The following is a 19,189-nucleotide window of genomic DNA, read 5'->3' as shown; positions in this document are numbered from 1 at the left end:
CAAGGGAATACAACGCATTTCTTGGTTCTTGCGTGGACAAATTTTAAAATGGCTTCAAAAGGCCTCTGCACACTATAGGAACTTTGATCATTTCGCTGCTGTATATTTCCTCTTTTAATCAAAAGAAGAATCACTATAAAATTGTATATGGGCAAGAGACATTGACCCGTATTCAAACCTAGTGGTACCTGTTATAAATGTAATACAATACAACTTCTCATTCGGACTACTTGACCAGGCTTCTAGTAAATAAGAGTTAACACCATTGTGAGCAATAATTGTTATTTATTCAAAGGTGACCTTCCTGCCTCTCTTCGGGTAGGTATGTTCTCTAAAATACGAACTTATAAAATTGAAGTACGTTTGCATGGTCATTATTAAAAACAGTATCATTCTTTTTCATATTTTTGATCTCAGAAAGGTAAACATTTGGTTAAATACCTTATCGTCATCATAAATTACTCAGTAAATAATCCACACATCGAACAGAAGTTTAATTTTTATCGATTACATGCTAAGCATTTTAAATAGTTTGGCTTAAGTGATCAAATATTGATACACATTGGCACCGACACTATTTATCCGGTCGTATTTATATGTCTTTTGAAGCAGTAGGAACTGAGAGGCATTTTATTCTTTTCTTTTTTTGAAAAAAATATTAAAATGTCCTGATTTGATGAAAATTGGAACTTTATATGATTTTTAAATAGGACCTTGATATTTGAATTCAAGATGATTCAGAGCAGTGACTTTTATTTCGGTTTTCTATCCTTTGTTGCTTTATATTTATTGTGACAATGATATACAGATGTACAAATGGTACATGCGTACTCATTCAGAATTCGGTGAAGAAGTTAATTAATTATTATACAATTCAAACGGTTTATAATAAAAAGGATTGTAGAGGTAATATTTTTGAAAATTAAGAACGTAAGCCAAGTTATCCAAGAGGTTTACTTGAACAATACTAGGATTAATTATAAAATCCACACCTTCCTTAAAACTCAAGTACTTTCGTTTACCAATCCATACATCTTTAAAGACAAACCTGTTCCTTTGCAAAGTTCTACGACAGCAGTACTGCAAAGACTGAAATATGGTAATTAGGGCAGTGCTTGTTTAGTTTTTGTCAAAAGCAGATCTTAGTCAGTTGTGTAGCAGTAAATTCTAATCCCAACCAATTCTGGACACTCTCTCCATGTTTTATGTGAATCCCCCCTCCCCCGACACACACGCACATGCGGTTGAGGGGGTCGCTTGTGAGGTTGCTACCCCCTTGATCTTATTACTTTTCTGCAGTGGCGTACTAAGGGTAAATGGCGCCCTGGGCGACAATGATGGCCGAAAGAGATTTTGGCATTCCAATACCTCTGGCGCCCCGGGGCATCCACCCCGTCCGCACCCCAGCCCCACGTTAGTACGCTAGTACTATCTTGTCCTCCTTACAAAGAAGGTCTAAATTTGTACATAATAGTTTGGTAAAAGTTGTTATCATATTTAACCAATTTGTAAATTACTTCAGTTTTAAACAAGAACAAAAACAAAATGAACAAAAACGGAATAACCGTTTTCCACAACCTATGTGCAAGATGCACAACAATCGAGAAGTGGAAATGTAAGCGTTTCTGTGAATCAGCATCAAAAGTATACGTTGTTGTTGTTGTTGTTGTTGTAGGGTTTAACACCATTTTGCAGCACAAGATAGGCTATACATGGCGGCCAGTATAATTGGTGGAGGAAGAACCATGGAAAACCCCGGGAAGAAACACCGACCCCCGAGAAGCTACTGGCAGGCTTTCTCACGTACCCACGTTAGCCGAGCATGAAACGCGAACTCAGACAGACAGATGTGAGATGGCAGTGATCCGTAACGGCGAGCGCTTTAGACCACTCGGCCACTCGAGGCCACTTCAAAGTATACGTAAAGCTCGTTTAAAAATAGAATAGATATTAAGTACCATAAATCTTTTAATATTCGTACATTGATGCACCGCAATATGAACCCTAAAATAAATATGTGCCAACCATTACTTTTATTTTTTTTAAAATTATTTTTTAAAATTAATTTTTTTTTCTTCTTCTTCTTTTTATTATTATTATTATTATTATTATTATTATTATGATCATCATTATTATTATTATTATTATTAGCTTGAATAAATCATGCGTCGACGTTTATTTGAGCTTTTACGTCCTTGGATGCCGCAGCACTAAAGTTTCGACGCACCAGTTTTTGGTAAATTTTTTTTCTAGCATTTTGCTCACAGATGTATGAAAATATCTTTGAGTCCAAAAATACGATCTGTAACCAGCCGTAAAACAGTCCCGAATATTCAGTGTTTGTTACAGTGATGTTGAATATTTGTTTAAAAAAGTCTTGTCTATTAAATATATAAATGTGACTTTCCAGGCATATTTCTAAGTTTGGAGTAATATTTAATGTTTTCCGAAGTATAGTTTCATGACGGAGGGGCCAGGTATTTTATATTGCAGCAAGGGCAAGGAACTTCAAGTTGATGATGTGAGGGCAAGGAAGGGGCAAATGACGATGTATGGGCAAGGAAGGGGAAATTGATGTTGTAATGGCAATGCTGGGGCAATTGATGTTGTAATAGCAATGTAGGGGCAATTTATACTGATTATAATGGCAATGCAGGGCAATTGATGTTTTAAGGGCAATGCAGGTCAGTGGGTGATATGTCCACTCATTAGTCTCCTCCTGTCCAGACCGCATCTGCATAACAATTTGCACGGGTCTCTTTAGGGATAATACGGTAATATGTGCTCCATCCCACCCCAACCCCCCGTTTGCTGATTACTTCAGTTGGATTCATATTTATCCAATACACAACTTATGATGCACCATTCTTCAGGACTATCAGTTTACTTTCGCTTATCTCAAACGTTAGTATTTGTTTCCTTTGTTTTAATTGTTAATTTAATTTACCTTAGGCAACACTCACAGTGACATACTTTGGAACACCTCATTTTCGTTTTACTTTGTATTTTATCGTCAGGCCTTGGCTTGACTTTAAATTGCATAACGATAAAAAACATTGCCAATCGGATGACCCATACTTCCGACTCGTATTAAGTTAATTTTTGTTTCAGATATTTCCGAAAGCACAGATACTCTTGTATATGTATATAGTAGATATTACATAATTGTGTGTTCGGTGGATCAAAGTGACTTAATATCTCTTACTCAGATTTGACCAAAAGTACGATGAACACTATCAATTATCTATTAAGTACTTCTTCTATCAGATATGTCTTTTTTTTCTTCTTCGAATTCCTTTTAAGTTAGGACTAGTTATAACACCCATGTTGATAGCAGATATGCATGCTGAGATCTAACACTGGTATAACATTATGGACGGACACGCCCTGATGGGCGAAAGTGTCCTAAATTCAAATAGTCAGTCAGTATAACATTACACGATACGAACCTACTTATCCGTGTACGAATCGACTTGTATGATATGTTTTTTTTAAAAAAAAATGTATAACACCCAGGCACAAGTCAAACACCATCACGATCATGTTCTTTAAATCCTTAAAATGAATACTAGTAAGAATTTAATATAATAGGAGGTTGTAATAATATTGATAATCGTTGTGTAAAGTAAACATTATTGAAATAGCCTATGTAATTAAATTCATTACAGAATAATACCATGAATTTTGACAATCTTATTTTAAAAATGTAACATTTTTGTAATTCTTTATTCCAAAAAAAGAAAGTTTAAATTAATTTGGATCTGGAGTAATTTTATTATCCTTTTCAAGAATTCCAGGATCACAAAACACATATGGTTAACGATGTATACACGTTTCAGCTCCATATCAGTTTTAACCCCTGCGCTTCTAGTAAAATTTTCCTTCACACAGTCGTATGCCGTTCTAGATTATACTGTCGGATGTCAGATTCAAACACGTGGCGAACATATATTTTTTTTTCTCAGTTGAATTAGCTATCTTGAAGTTAACTTGGAAGAAATTTTGTTGCAATTACACTTGTAAAGTCTAATTTAACGCATTTCTTGTATGGCATGAATCTCTGCATTGCCGTTTTGAAGTGTGGTGTAAATTCTATATAGCTCAGTTTATTGGTGCCGTTATACTATACGTATCATCGAATTTACTTTCACACAACAGTGAATGGTATCATTAAAACGCACAAGATGAACAATGATATATATATATATATATATATATATATATATATATATATATATATATATATATATATATATATATATATATATATATATATATATATAAGTCAATGTAACATATATAAGGCGACGTCGTGAAGTGCAATTGATCATTTTTACCAACGCCGTCTTTGGGCGATCTGTTTGACATTTCTTCGCGCAAAAGGGCAAGGACGGGGTGTCATGTATTCCTGTATTTGCTTGCCCGAACAACTAGAGTTGTTTTCGAAGCAAAATACATGGCGATCAACGTTTCATCACTCCGCATCTTCGCCGCTGAGTAAGAGCCTTTGCTAATTGGCGATTTACTGTCCAATATTGGATATTATCCCTACGTCGATCAACTCGGATCACATATCTGTATTTTAGGAACAAGAAAATAGTTCCAAACACTTGTCCCCATTACTTTGTTAATTTTTACAACTTCCTACGAACAATCTAAGATATAGCTTCATTGTAATTTCAGCAAGTTAAAATTCTTCGTAAATATGTAGTAACATGTGATTTTGCAAAACGTTAAAAAAGCTCGTGCTCATTGGAGCAGTTGAATTGTCAAACTCTTCACTTTCGGAGGTAAGATAATCTTGCACGTCGTCCGCAATCCCATAATACCTAAATATAAGTGACCGTTTTTGATAAACATGGAAACGTATCAAGTCTATGCTTGGCATTTTCTGCTAGGTTTGTTCTTGTCTACTATTGTTTCAGCGGTGGCGTGAGTTGTCACCCTGAGAATGAGGTTATTTACGGTTGTTGCATGACTTTAAGGCCAGAAGAACCACATGAATCACGTTCGCATGTCTCGCTCAAGGACACCCCAGGGGTCGTAACATCTAACCTTTGAAGGCTAATTGAATGCTATAAAATCCTTGCTTTAAATCCTATTTTAATCAAGAGCCAGAAATGAAATGATAGACCCCATGACCATTCATATACACAAAGTTTTCTCGTGTTATAATTGTCTTAACTACAAATCAAACATTCTTCCGATTTATCAAATTTGCATTAATTAATGTTTTATAGCACCTTTAAACAGTGTTATATTTGCATTCCATCACAAATGATCATAAAAAGAGGGAATGGTACGGCATGGTTTAATTACCCTTGTTGACAAGAATTATTTTTACAAAAGACTGTCCTAAGAAAGTGAACCAGATTCAAGGATAAAAAGGGAAACTCTAACAGTGTTCATTGTCGGGCTGATGAGATACCATGTATTAGGTTTAGGATGATTTCCAGCACATTTCTTGCCACGCATGAGTAATCAAACAAGCGAAAAGATCAGTATCGATCACGTCCATTTAGGTATTATGGGATTATCGAACACATGAAAATACTAATTACCTCCGGAACTGAAGAAGTCGACAGTTGATGTACTCCAATAATCTTGGGTAATCCTACAATTTGCAAATGAAGATATATAAATATACATTTCAAATTGCAGTCAAGACATAAATTAAACTGATTTTAGAAAGTAATTACACACAAAGAAAACACCAAATTAAACAGGTCAAGTGTGCGGAACTATTTTTTTGACTATTAACATACACATGTGTTGGCGAAGTTGGTCGGCGTTTGGATAACATACAAACTCGTCTGTGAATGGCACTATAATAGAGGCTTTTACTTAGTGGCGATGGTCAGTATAACACGTGCAACTGGACTTAGCCCGCCTATAATTAACTTGAGGATTTTTAAAATAAAGTGCGGAGCACGTGCCGTCATAGTCAGACAAATTGTCTCTTCCCCACCCCTTAGAAAACAACTAAAACAACAACAAAAACCCCGAAACAAAACAAAAATACCCACAAAGAACAAACATGCCTAAACTGTCGATACTAACGGACGATGTGTCATTCTGATGTAACTTGTTCATTAAAATGTGCAAGTTTGTTGCATACAAATCTTTCTGGAACAAAACCATTTGGACACTTACTGGTATTTGACAACGGCCGAATGTAGCCACGAAATTCAAAATGGCTACAGGACATATGTTTTGTATTATTCCATGCGGATCTACAAGTCTTTAAACATAGGATTTGGTCTGGAAATGGTCTGTATGTATCGCCAGAAGGACCCTTAAACAACCGTTGATCAAGAGCTGCGAGAAATACCAGTAAAATAAATGTACTTACCAATCCTGACGTAGATTGGAGTGTGTGTCTGTGTGTTTGTGCTGATAGTTCTCTCATTATCTCATATTTTCGATACCAAATGACACGTGACAGTCCTAAAACATGTTCGACCTCGAAAAGTAGAATAGATGGAATAATACTATACCCTCCCCCAACCCCCCAACCCTAACAAATAACCCCAACCCCAACGCCCCCAGAACAAAACAACCGAAGCGATCACCTGAATACCGTGCACGTTTGCCATATTGGGAAGCGAGTTTCGTGTTCAGATTCTCTACGTCACTGATTATATTCAAAGCTCTTTTTAATCCGCAGCTTAGGTGTTGCCCGAAAATTACATAGGCCGAAGCAGACGATCTAGGTGGATTTTGGCGGTAAGATAATCGTTTTGGTGAGCTTTAGGTAAGGTCATCATGCCAGTCAAAAAGAGAAAACATGGCTATCTAAATGTTTTACTGCAAATATTTAGGCGCGTTCAAATTCGAAGTTTTATCTTGCAATCTAACGCACTACTAAACAACCATGTTTTGTTTAGAGATGTTCAGGACTCGTAGCTCACTATATGGGTCAAATAGTACTAATTCAATCCGCATTATGCAAGATCGTTTTCTGAACCCGTACTTTTGCGTGTTGAAAACACATTGTCCTTTATTTCGTCTACATTAGAAAACTCATATGACGTATATCTTTCCAAAAGCGGTTTTATGATACATCCATTTTCATTTCAAAGCGAAATTGAAACAAGAGACTCTTTGTGGTCGAAGTCAGAGGTCCATATATTGCTCGTGCAGAGCACTCGAAGACAAAGCTGTAAAATATATCTGTCCTCGCTCCATAAACATAAAGGCTATATATAAAATACGGCGGTAAATAGGTGACTTAATGGGTGATGATTTAGGCGAAGCTTTAGTAATTAGATAAAAAAAATTATTTATTCATTTTTTTCTCGTTTTTCTACTCTGTGCTTTAAAGCATTGTACAAAATTCCAAGCTTTTTATGCGTAAAACGTTCAGTTATTGGAGGTTTTATCATGCGCATTACATTCACTTGAACGCCAGTGGGCGTATTATTATGCACACTACCGTCACCATAACGTCAGTGGACGTCATATTATGAACATTATTGCATTCACATGAATGTCAGTGAACGATCTATTATGAACACCACATTCAGATGAACTTCAGTTAATATACTATCATGCAATGTATCACCCAAAAACATTCATTCTAACTCTATACTTAGCTGGCGCTTGTGTTGACTAATAATCCAGACCCTTTTATAGACTGTAGAATATTGTCAATAAATGTCAATTTCATACGTTCGAAAAAGTGTAATACAGACAGATGTTCGAATAATCAGAAAACAGATAACGTTCAAAAGAATACCAAGCATCATTAAAGTGTTACATGGTCCTATATGACTTTGTTTATCAGTCTGGATGACAAAAAGTTCGTTTTTACTTTACTAGTGGTTCAGACCACCCCGATGGCCTAAGTGGTTAGAGCGTCCGCCTTGGATGCGGGACGTCGCAAGTTCGAACCCCGCCGAATCATACCAAAGCCTTATAAAAATGGTACTTGCAGTTGCCTTCATTGGCGCTCAGCATTAAGAGGTTAGTGTTAGGGCTAGTTTGCCTGGTGTCAGGATAATGTGACTGGGTGGGACATGATGCTCCATGTTTGCAGCATGATATCCCAGTGTTAGACATCACTATAAACTGCCACACTGAAGACATCGTAGCAATATGACTGAAATGTTTTAAGCTACGTTAAAAATCCAAATCACACACACACACACACACACACACACACACACACACAAAAACACACACACACACAATGTGGTACACATTATGCAAAAAGCAGCAACCCCGCCTAATGAGAAACTTTAAAAATGTATATCGACTGAAGTGAAACTGAGGTGCATTTCCTTTTTTGGGGCGACCAACAGGTCCATAAAGTGCCATGAAGTCCTTATGTGCCATGTGCGACCAAGAGGTCCATAAAGTGCCATGAAGTCATAATGTAGTAGTTATACTATTATACCGAATGCACATCGATTATGCTGTTAGAGAAGTAATTCTGCAATGCGCACCTGCCTGCAGGCATCGCGTGACTTGTATAAAGAATTAACGGAGAAATGGCCCAGGCATTCCATTTTCCATATACAATTTTATGAATCGGTTGATCATAAGGGATTATAAAACTTTCATCCTCTCGGCATTGCTCTTTCAGGTCAAGTGTGGATGTCAGGCGTACACTGCCGTGGGAATGAGCCCACTCTAAGTCGATGTTACTTTCGAGGTTGGGGTCACTACCAACCAAATGACTGCGACGGACGCTGGGTGTCAGCCGGAGCAATCTGTAACAAACGCGATTTAACGACTATTGCTTCTAGCAGTAAGTCAACTACTACCACTATAGCCACAACACCGAAACCAACAACCACCACTACCACCACGACAACGCCTCGGCCAAGTACCACAACCACAACCACGACACGTAAGCCTACATCTACAACAACTACACGTAAACCTACAACTACGACTACAACACCTAAACCAACAACTACGACAACAAGAGCGAGGCAAACAATTCCTCAATCAGCAAGACGAAGACCCATAGCAACAGAGGCACCAATGGAAAGACCTCTCACCTTTTTAAATATCATTAATTCCAATCCTCAACAAATCAATAGTCGTCGTCGTGGACCAGTCATCATTCCTTCTCCCGGCGATGAAGATTCAGGAAGCAATGGAAGCGAGGGATCCGAAAATAAAGATGGGCACGGGGAAAATGAAGCGGCAGGAGTTACTCCAGGTGATTCTTTCATCCAACCTGAAGAAATGCGAAACGAGGTTAATGCCAACGTTGAAGAAAAACCTATTAATATTCAAACTGTCGAATCTGAAGATGAAGAAACTAAAAATGAAATAAATGAAAAGCCGACAGGAAACACAACTGAACAAAGACAATTCGATGTCTGGATATATGACAACTCTTCGCACAGATATATTATGTACCGTAGCAATGGTGATATTGTTACCTCGCCTCCAGATCCAAAACTTTTCACCGTTAGAGCCGGATGGAATGAGGCGGATGCAAACAGAGACACAAAAAATAACGAAAACGGCAATTCTAACGGCGAAGAGAACGGCCACTCAGGGGGTGATGATGCGCCTCAGAACAGCAGCAGCAGCAGCAGCAGCAGTTATTCTGATAGCAGCAGTGACTCTGATTCGGAAGCAAATGAAACAATTTCCGCTTCGTTAGGAAACAATGGAGGTGACAAAGGTGACGAAGATTCAGGGAATGCCCAAACAGCGAACGCACGAGCACTTGAGGATGACAGCGGTGGAAATGAAGGACACGAAGATGAACAATCGACAGGAACAATCACTGTTCAGGAAGCACAGAGAGAAATTATACAGCAACAACATTCCATAAACCAAATGCGTAATGAGATCCAGCGTGAGGGAGACAATATCACCCGTTTGCAAGGAGAGATTGACCGAGCGAGTGAAAGGATTGTTAACAACACAGATGCAAGAGCAGAACTAAGAGAGGAGCAGCGTGTTGTTGAATACATGCGTGAAGAGATAAATCATGAAAACGAACAAATAAACCAATTACAACAAGAGGTTGACGGAGAGAGGGAAGTAATTCAAGATAGTAGACAACCAGTTCTTGAGGATCAACGAATACGGCAAGTATCTACAAATCTAAATCATGGCAGAGAGAGCCTGAATGAAGTTATACAAAATATTGAAGTTCAACGACAAGATGTAAGACTCAGAGTAAGTGACGTAAGGAACGGAAGTATCCGCACTAATCAGAGAGACCGAAATACAAACCACATTGACGACAAGTATAATGACATCTATTTAGCGGATGACCCGAGGAAATTAAAGCCAGTAGCACAAAAATTGATTTCTAATCCCCCTACACCGCCCCCTCCAACAGTGAGTATATTTTGTATTATTACTATCTTACGTGCTATTGCTCCGCAATATTTGATATTGTTTTATGCAGCGGTTTTTACTTTGATAGGTCGTGAAGTTTCTTTTCTGTAAAAGGTAAACGGAGAAGCGATAGTTTGTCACGGTACTGTGTTTTGCAGGTCTAACTGAATTTCTTGCATTTGTAAATCGCATTTGTTTTTATTATAATTTACAAATAGGGGATTTCTAACCTCAAAGCATGCAGTCATTACCGCCAGTTTGTATTGATTTGCCCCTCAGAGTTATGAAGTATTTAAATCATCGACGCCTCGTTTCCCGATGATATAATGTCACATTTGAGATTTCAGAATCAACGTCACGTTTGCGACTGTCAACAGCTTCTACGTATCTCAGATTATCTTCAAGATGAAGAGAACTTTCTTTTAGCCTTTATTGATTTGGTATGCCTAATATATGATTTATTTATTGATTTATTGATTTATTTATTGATCTGTTCCTTCTCTAATCTAGCATTAGGTATTTTTTATTGTTAGAATTAAAACGTGCAATAAGAATTTCAATAAAATTAAGAGGTCTACATTGTCCAGCAAATATGCTGATGTTAATATCATATTATATCCAGCAAATATGCAGTTTCTATAACGTATTTCAAATCAAAATACGTTGCATATAAAGACAAACATATTAAAAGAACGTTTCATATAATTTCATATAGTACACGGAATTTAGACTGGAAGGAGGAAGGATCCGCGGAGAAGGAAGGATTGACATACGTCTAGCAGGCTCCAACAAATGGGGGACCATTTGTGGGGATTCCTGGGGCATTAGGGAAGCCATTGTTGCCTGCAGACACTTTGGTGTCGGCTATGCAAGAATTGCAGTCACTGTAAGTATTCTGTTACCCTCGCAGTAAGTTTCATCTGCACATATTTGTAACCAATATTACCGCGCACCAGATAAATTTATCTGACGTGAAAGATATATCATAAAATGTTATCTTTCAAAGGGCTAGAGAAAAATTCATTGGCTGATACATTTTTGGATCTTATACATATTCTTTTAAAGAAGTTACTATTTATTAGTATTCCAATAGTTAAAGATTGTGTTTGAAACCATTTATAACCTAAAATAACAACCGAGAAGAGTCACATTGGCCGGTGTAAATAGACCATGAACGAGAAAGGAACATTTGCAATCGTAAGGCGATAATACCGACGATCTTCTGCTCGTCACTGCACTCCTATTACACGGCTGAGTACCCGTTCTAATGTCCTGTACCAAGAAAATAGCTCGTGTTTCTTATTTCTTCCTCACCTTTGAAAGTGTGATTGGTAAATACGAGAATCTCAAAGATTTGTTTAATGATAAATGATAATATTGTTGTCCCAAAAATTATCTTACATCTAGCCTTTAGAGGTTCAATTAGCCATGCTCGTATATAATGTTTTATCTGTAGTCTCTTCATATAGCACTACTGATCATACGGAACAAATACATGACAGTGGTAAAGTTGGTTAGCCACCGCATGCTATAAATAAATAAAAGGAAACAACGAATTAATTAGGCGTGTAATTTAATTTTTGAGATTAGGCCTGTGAAGAATGGGATGTTCTGGATCGTGCGTTGCGAATAGCGGACTTTATTATATACCAGCAGATTTACTACACCAGAAATAGTCATTTTACCGTGATTTCCTACAAGTAGGAACACGATACTATCGTTATTGTTGATTATACCATACACTCAAACGAAGCTGGAGCTACATTATCTTCAAAGTTTCCTGGTTATAATTACAGCTCTTCTTGCGATGGATTGCCAACAATAACAATACGTAAAACTCTCACAGCGACGTTGCTTTAGAGATCTTGCGTTATATGTACAACATCTGAAAGGACCAACCATAATTTTGTCAAAACAGCAATAAAAAAGTTATTTATTTTTTAAAGTAGATAAGATAGCCAAAAGATTCGCCTGAAAACAAGATCCCATTTGGAAATCGCGTGCCAAAACATTAATATACAGTACAACCAATTGACGGAAGTTCATAATTCATAATTTTTATCAGTTTATAGCATACGAATTTTATATTATGAATATTATAATTATCTTAAAATTGAACGGTACATAATAAAATACCTTTTTAAAAATAATGCGATTTATAGATATTCGTTCTTTTTTGTTTGTCTTTTCGTTATTACAACAATTGACGTATCATCACTAATCGTGTCTTTATACTCTAGAACTTAATTAGATGTATTAAAATGAACATGAAAGGTTACCTACATTTACAGGAAAATTACAGTTCTCCACCCTACCACCCTCTCTCTTTCTCTCTCTCTCTCTCTCTCTCTCTCTCTCTCTCCCATGACAGACAATATATCAGAGAGAACGTGTTTCAGTCAATTAAGGCATTTTAATATACCATACTTATACATAAATTCATACTAAGCCCATGATACAACTATCATCGTTGAAAGCAAGTGATACCGCATTGTAATTGTTGTTTTCAAAGAGATCATACTACGGTGGAGCTAACATGGACAAAGTTTTGGCTGGCCTGAAATGCACGGGAAAAGAACAACGACTGGATGAATGCAACTTTGTGATGACAAATGGTGAACCGGGACAAGTAGCATGTAACAGGGCGGACTCGGTTGCCGGCATAAGTTGCACAAATTGTAAATATTTTACTTTCTACTTCCATGGATATAACATAAAGACATTTCTAGGACTCACTGACGTTACTCATTATATGGAAAACGAGACCCAGCCTATAAATGTTAGATAATATATAGGTTTAGAGGGCCATGATCGATTGATAATGAAAACTCAGATTTCACTCTTAAGAATCTTTTGACAGCCCATCATATTTGCAAATGAAAAGTACGGAGACACTGTTTTGTTTAGTAATTTCAGCTCTTGTACAGACTTGAGATTGGAATACTCATTACTGAAGATTCACACCTGATTCCTTAGGTGCGAAATTGAAAACATGTTTCAAACACACTCAGACAAGAAATGGCGGATGCCAGGTTTTTCTTGACACAGGAACTTGTATGATGGATGGGTCTTTACTGAGAAATGTAGGTTTTAGCAGTCTCTCATGGGTCCAGAGACAGTCACAGGCAAACATTCGCTACGCTTTTTTTTTTCAATTAATTTTGTGTGGGGACTTGTCATAAGAAGTTTTTGTTGTCCATCCCTATGTTTCTCGGCTGGTCAATTAGTCTCATGCCTAACCAACAAACGAGAGAGAGAGAGAGAGAGAGAGAGAGAGAGAGAGAGAGAGAGAGAGAGAGAGAGAGAGAGTATGTATAACGTGTTTAATTCATTTAGAAAACGGAGATTATTAAAAACAATTATCGTTATTTTCTTATGACAGTATTATTTAGTGGAAATTCAGCCTACTGTTGAAACCATATTTATATAGCAATATTCTTGCGCAATGAGCGTATTGCAACATTATTGGTATATCAAATTGCTTCTTACCAATTTTAAAGGCCATTTATATAAATATATATATATATATATATATATATATATATATATATATATATATATATATATATATATATATATATATATATATATATATGCTGTTTAAATGTATCGCCACATCTGCTAGATTTTGCGATCAACAATTTTCACAAAATGTCACGTTCTGACACATATAGCGCTGCTTCATGTGCAATCAAAAAGATCAAAAAGATAAAACTGAGTTTTTCATTTCATACGTTGCAAAATAAAATTTTATATAAGTGTAACTGGTGATTTTATTTTGTTTATTTTAAAGTCAGATATATTTTGCACTTGTTTAAATCCAGCTTGCGAACTTGAAAAAATGCATCACAGATAGACGTTAGTCAATACTTGCAATTGTATGGAAAATTAATTACCTAAATCTGATTTTTGAAGACGAAGCCCATATAAACTCTGAATTTTTCTTTTTAATTCTATCACAAACTTTTGCCATACATGTTTGTTTTCTAAAACTGGCCGTTCACTTTAAGCCTATAGCTTTTCCGTTGAATCATGGTTTTTTCCCAAACTCCCCCGAGCTAAGATCCCACAACAAAAAACACCCGCCCCCCCCAAAAAAGGTATAGTCACTTGTCTCTTGAAATCTGACCATCCTTTTATTCTTGTACACGTTTATTGTGTATTGTGTACACTTGAGAAAATAGGCACATAGACATTTCCGTTGGTGTCCTTTCTAGTAAAGCCAGGGCTCTTTTGAAAGCTTGGAACTCCCTCCGCAACACTTGACCTAACCTGGCCCTGCATGCTGAACTCGATCGCATCGGGATCTGGCACAAAACTGTGGAGTTTAACCTTAAGACCCGTAAATAGGTTTCGCTAGATAATAATTGCTTTTTATCCTCATTTTGAAACTTCTTTAATAAGACACAATTTTAAGCAAGTCGATTTATAACCTTGCCAAATTTGGGTAAGTTTACATTGAAAATCCACCACGATGTCCATTCCTACATAGAGTTATATAAATGCATTGGCTGAACATGATATATCATTATTTCAGCGGAATATTTAATGTCCAGATAATAAACATTGACCTATGTGACAATTTTGGATAATCCAGTGCATTTGTGACTTAGTGCGGTAATCATTGTGTATATTCTGACTTCAAATCGGTTTTGCCATTATATTCTCTTGTATCCAATTAATGTTGACCATTTACACTCTTAAACGCAAACAGAAGCTGAAACCCTGTGATGACACAAAACACATTCAAATCCAGAATCTTACTATTTAATGTACATTGTTATAGTGTAAAATATGATATTTCCCTGTCTGAGGCGATAATCATGACACGTAAGGATAATGAGGCCTTCGGGGAGATGTATGTGAGTGTAGGATAGTTGCGTGTGTACCCACATGTTTGTGAGTGTAGGGCACATGCGTGTGTACCCAACCTTTTAAAAATAATTGTTTCCCAATTATGATCATTTTTACCTTGATTTGTCTTAAATTGATGTTAGAAAACACATGAAAACAGCGACACAGAGTAGTAAATGTATTCTTTAATTAACACTGTCCTCAGGTTCTTAACGTCACGTTACTGTGTTTACAAAGTTTCAAATTCTGGAACGTATGTTGTTAGCTTGAGTCTTTTGCGGAAAAATGCCAAAAAAATGAAACATTTATAAGAAATCGCAACGATAAAGAAAATGATGTATCAGTGTAGGTGATACTTTGGTCGTAGTTTTTAGTCAGACTTGTTTGGCATCCGTTTAAATCCATTTCATGAACTAGAGAAAAACAGTATGGTTTAAAAGTAGTCAAAGATAAATATTCTTGTCCCGTCCCTGATTTCAGATGTTTTATTTGCCTTCATGTATGCAAAATTAAAGAACGTCTGACCGGCTAAAATGTTTAGCTATCATCTAATAAATTTGGTACACATTTTTGCTGTGGAAAACCAGGCGTTCACTCTGAATCCATAGTTTCGCACTGGTACACAGTGGTAATCAATTGAGCTGGATACTCCCATCATCTTGTTCAAATTGAATACTTAAATTTAAAACAATGATACACGCCAAATAAGAATTCACAGATTCTTCTTTTAACAACATGTCAAATGCCATTCTAACTTTTTATATAGGAAATTGAAGCTTTTGCACACAAAAATATACGAAACTGTGAAGTCAACCTTGAGAACTGAAGAATCTAAATTTTAACACATTTTATGTCATCACAATAACATTTCTTTACTCATCAAACCATGTGTATGTTCGTGATACATATTTTAATTTGTAGTACATTGTAAAGAATTCTTTGTAACTTTACAACATCGTATGTTTACATAACTTATATGCACTTCATTAAAATATTCTTTTATCCAATTAAATCACCTCATCAATATAAGCAAACCTACTTGAAATTGATTTGCTCACAGTAATTTGCTTTTCCATGTATAGATTTAGCTGACCTGGTACCCAACGTTACCAGACTGGAGCATAGTGCCTTTCTCCAGGATCGATACTTATACTATCTCCAATGTGCCATGGAGGAAAACTGTCTGGCAGAATCTGCCAGAGATATATACAAACAACCCAGTAAGTATGATTACATACATACATACATACATACATACATACATACATACATACATACATACATACATACATGCATGCATACATACATAAATACACACACATACATACATACATACATACACACACACATACATACATACATACATACATACATACATACATGCATGCATGCATGCATGCATACATACATACATGCATACACATGCATACATACATACATACATACATACGTACATACATACATACATACATACATACATACATACATACATACATACATACATGCATGCATGCATGCATGCATGCATACATACATGCATGCATGCATACATACATACATACATACATACATACATACATACATACATACATACATACATACATGCATACATACATACATAGATACATACATACATACATACATACATATACATACATACATACATGCATACATACATGCATACATACAGACATACATACATACATACATACATACATACAGACATACATACATACATACACAAACACACACACACACACACACATACATACATACATACATACATACATACATACATACATACATACATACATACATACATACATTCATACGTACATACATTTACGAATTCATGCTTTCAGTGCACAAGGATAAAAACTCTCAAGCATATCAAGATTACCCAATCACATAGGAAATTACGAATGCACGAATTTAGATTAATTATAAATAAAATCGTGGTACATTTCGTTGATCGAGATATCAGAATTCATTGTCACCCAAAATGAAAAGTAACCATTGATTGGTGATGTAATGAATACTTCCGGTCATGGAGACAGACGACGCTACAGATATTAATATTGAATGAACAAATCGCAAAATAATTAAAAGGAAGAAGTTAATGATACACTCCACTGTGTGGCAGTTTGTCAAGTGCCCAAAAGGATGGTATTTGTTCTCGTTTTAATCAGAATCAGAATATAATTAGAAAATTGTTGTAATGATTATTTGATGTCCAATTATCAATATTTAAATATAAACATGAGAACACAACATTATTCGTCTTACAGCAGAAGGAGAGAGTGTCTCAGTGATATTACAAATTCCATTATTCATTCCATGAATGGTTAAAATCATAACTGAAACAGAAGTATGTAAAGAAAGTATATTGCCGAATTATTGTCAGAAATGTTTACACGCTGTAAAGAATAAAGTAGCTGGTTAAATTCGGTGACGTGAAAGAGACATTAAAATAAGGAAAACATTTTTATCCAATGGACTAAATTTAATGACCTGAAAAAATTTACTAAGATTTTAAAATAGGGCATTTCCACCCATGGTCTAAATTTAATGAAAACTTACTGCTTTATTGAATTTGATATCAAGATGGCTGTGATACTTAGTTAGAAGGGTATGCTTTCCAGCGAAGAAAAGAGCAATTTAAAACAAATGAATTGCCGCGTTCTTAAACTTAAATCTATGCTTCAGAAATATAATGGATCGGTTCCTGTAATTTCTCCCAATTTAGACCAAGGAATGCCTTCCACCTGTTGCATTCTTTGTAGAGATTATGATTTACAATAAATTTCCATAGATTAAGTAGATTTCCCAATATTGTAGGATGGACGTCCCATACAAGACGACTCTTCCGATTTTCAACGATAGCGCATAACCACGGCAATGCAGACTTCAGACCGGAACTGGAACGTCACAACTGGCAATGGCACGCATGTCATCAGTAAGTACGCCTGCCGATGGTAAACAGTTATCTGTGACGTAGTATGAAGAACCTTGGAAATTAAAAAAACCCATCCACTTATACAGCCTCAATTATGTATGAAATGAATTATTTTGAAACGTGTGTGTGTTTGCAATACTGTAAGATGCGATATAAGTCCCATCTACAAATAATATGTATGGACTATCAATATTAGATCTAACTTTTATGTTTGATTTAAACGCCACATATTTATAAATTTAGTCATAAGTCAGCATTTAATCATACCTGCCAAATCTCATTTGTTTCTACGGATGGTGTCACAAGATGAAGTATGTGACATTTACAGTAACGTTATATGGTCTTTATGTTCATTCTGTCGAATCTCGATGAAGAGAATCAGTAATAACAATGCGTCAATTCGAAATTATTAGTAAAGAATTCATGATAGAAGGACTCGTTTCGGATTTACTTTTCGTGACTTTCGTACACCTGCAAGATCTGAAGGATTCTGTCAACTAGATTGTTCTGTCTAGATGTTAATTTTCTTTATTTGCCGTCTAAACTCTGCAACTACGAATACTGTTTGTAAAACAGACGGATACTAACTTATTTTACTATTTTTTCGCTATTATTAAAAGTGTAGGAGATTCCGAACGTAACGATACGTTGTGGGGCCTAATTAAAAAAAAGTCATTTGAAATCTTGTGACTGGTAAATGTTTTAATTAGGCTTAAATTCCAGAAGAAAGCTTTAATATATCGATAATCTTCTATGCAGACACTATCACAGCATGGATGTTTTCGCCCACTATGACATCACAGATCGCCATGGCAATCGAGTGGCGGAGGGGATGAAAGCCAGTTTCTGTTTGGAAGATAGTGAATGTCAACACGGGGTGAAGCCAAAATATGACTGCAATTACTATGGAGAGCAAGGTATTGGTTTTATCTTGATTGATCTTTGAACAACTAAGTGCTATGCTAATCGGATTAATAATTATTAACTGGGAAGGATGCTAGTGCTGTACTTTATGATTGGAGATTGGGTCAATGACTGTAATATCTGCGTGAAATTGTATTTTCC

General features: G+C 36.0%; 1 protein-coding gene across 1 annotated transcript in view; it reads left to right on the top strand.

The window, feature by feature from the left end:
* LOC149794629 (uncharacterized) overlaps positions 1–19,189 on the top strand; it is a 56,137-nt gene that overhangs the window by 26,536 nt on the left and 10,412 nt on the right. Inside the window, exons 2-7 of the mRNA XM_089964234.1 lie at positions 8,588–10,314; positions 11,030–11,200; positions 12,827–12,992; positions 16,251–16,388; positions 18,007–18,124; positions 18,884–19,041. Coding sequence (XP_089820360.1) covers positions 8,588–10,314; positions 11,030–11,200; positions 12,827–12,992; positions 16,251–16,388; positions 18,007–18,124; positions 18,884–19,041 — 2,478 coding nt within the window. The remainder of the gene's footprint in view (positions 1–8,587; positions 10,315–11,029; positions 11,201–12,826; positions 12,993–16,250; positions 16,389–18,006; positions 18,125–18,883; positions 19,042–19,189) is intronic.

The sequence above is a fragment of the Sinohyriopsis cumingii genome, chromosome 7 (genome assembly GCF_028554795.1).
Source record: "Sinohyriopsis cumingii isolate HCF-2022 chromosome 7, ASM2855479v2, whole genome shotgun sequence".
Classification (NCBI taxonomy): Eukaryota; Metazoa; Mollusca; class Bivalvia; order Unionida; family Unionidae; genus Sinohyriopsis; species Sinohyriopsis cumingii.
This window is presented reverse-complemented; position numbering and strand designations above follow the sequence as displayed.